The 1,548-nt window shown below is 73.7% G+C and overlaps 1 protein-coding gene across 1 annotated transcript; it reads left to right on the forward strand.

The window, feature by feature from the left end:
• The first annotated feature begins 410 nt into the window (after positions 1–410).
• CCDC71L (coiled-coil domain containing 71 like) lies at positions 411–1,266 on the forward strand. Its single transcript, XM_036758602.1, has one exon. It carries the CDS (start codon positions 411–413, stop codon positions 1,206–1,208), a length of 798 nt encoding a protein of 265 aa, XP_036614497.1. The 3' UTR covers positions 1,209–1,266.
• The last annotated feature ends 282 nt before the right edge of the window (positions 1,267–1,548 follow it).

Genomic DNA, 1,548 nt, shown 5'->3' on the forward strand with positions numbered 1-1,548 from the left:
TCCCTCCCCTTTCTTACGAGGGCACCCAATGGGTGGGGCCAGGACGACAGTGGGAGGAGCCTGGGGCGGACACATTTAAAGAAAGAGAGGGCAAGGGGAAGAAAGAGAGGGGGGGAAGAAAGAGAAGAAGAGGGGGGGAGCGGGTGGTGGTGTCCAATGACAAAGCCCAGGGGTGGGCGCCGGGCGCCATTTTGTTCGGGGCGGCAGGATATCTACCCGCGTCCTCCGCCCTCGGCGGCTGAGGGGGAGGGGCGGCGGCGGAGGCGAGAAAAGTAACGAAAGAAGTGCCGGGCGGGAGGCACCAGCAGCAGCCACCGCCGCCCCGGCGGAGGACAACGCGGGGGAGGGCGGGAGGCAGCGCAGGCGGCGGCGGCGGCTGCGGCGGCCGTGGCCGTCCCGAGGAGGCACACATGCGGCGCAGCGTGAGGAGGCGGCGGCGGCGGCCCCAGGCGGCCCCGGGGGCGGCGGCCCCGGGCGGCGGACCCCGGGCCAGAGGAGGTGACGGGCCGGCGGCGGAGCGGGAGGAGAAGGTGGTGTACTCGCGCTCGCAGCTGTCCCTGGCCGGCAGCACCAAGGCGTTGGGCGACGCCTTCAAGCTCTTCATGCCCCGCAGCACCGAGTTCATGAGCTCGGACGCCGAGCTCTGGAGCTTCCTCTGCAGCCTCAAGCACCAGTTCTCCCCGCATATCCTCCGCAGCAAGGACGTCTACGGCTACTCGTCCTGCCGGGCCCTGGTCCCGGACCCCCCGGGACCCCCGCCCGCCGCCCGCGGGGGGGAGCCGCCGCCGTCGCCGTTCCGCCGGCCGGCCCCCGGAGCGGCCGCCAGGAGGAGGCGCCGAGGAGCCGGAGCCGCAGCCGCCAGGAGAGTCAGGAAACAGCCGCCGCCGCTGCCCCACCAGCCCCAGCCCGCGCCCCTGCTCCCGCTGCCCCCGCCGCGTCCCGAGCCCTCGCCGCCGCCCCCCGGCCAGCCCGCGTCCCTGTGCTTGCCGCCGCCGCCGCCCCCCGCCGGCCGCTTCGGGGGCCGGACCCTGGAGGAGATCTGGAGAGCCGCCACCCCGGTGCTGACCACCTTCCCCACCATCCGCGTCGGCCACGACGTGTGGGGCGAGCGGAGCCTGGCGGCGGCGCGGCGCCGAGCCCAGAACGTCCTGCAAGTGAACCTGGAGCCCGTGGTGAGGCTCCGCCGCTTCCCCGTGACCGCGTCCTGAGAGCGGATGGGGCAGCGACCCCGGTCCGGCTCCCCGCGTGCCGTCCGCGGCCAGCCCGCTCGCCCTGCGTGGGACGGACACCCGCCATCCCCCCCCCCCCCCCCACCCCAAACTTCTCAACCCCCCAGGAGTCGATGCCTGCGCCACCGCCTCCCCTGGGGACTGAGCTTCCGCCAGGAGAAATGAACAAGTGTCAGTCTAGTGTTTACAATTCCGGCCCGGACCGCGGCCCCTCAGTGCACTTTATGGGCAGAGAAGGTCCCTCCGATTGCTCGTCCCGCGCCCCTCCCCCACCCGCCCCGGGACCGAGGCTCTGCCCGGGTCCCGCTCCTCCTCCTCT

The sequence above is a fragment of the Trichosurus vulpecula genome, chromosome 5, assembly GCF_011100635.1.
Source record: "Trichosurus vulpecula isolate mTriVul1 chromosome 5, mTriVul1.pri, whole genome shotgun sequence".
Lineage (NCBI taxonomy): Eukaryota > Metazoa > Chordata > Mammalia > Diprotodontia > Phalangeridae > Trichosurus > Trichosurus vulpecula.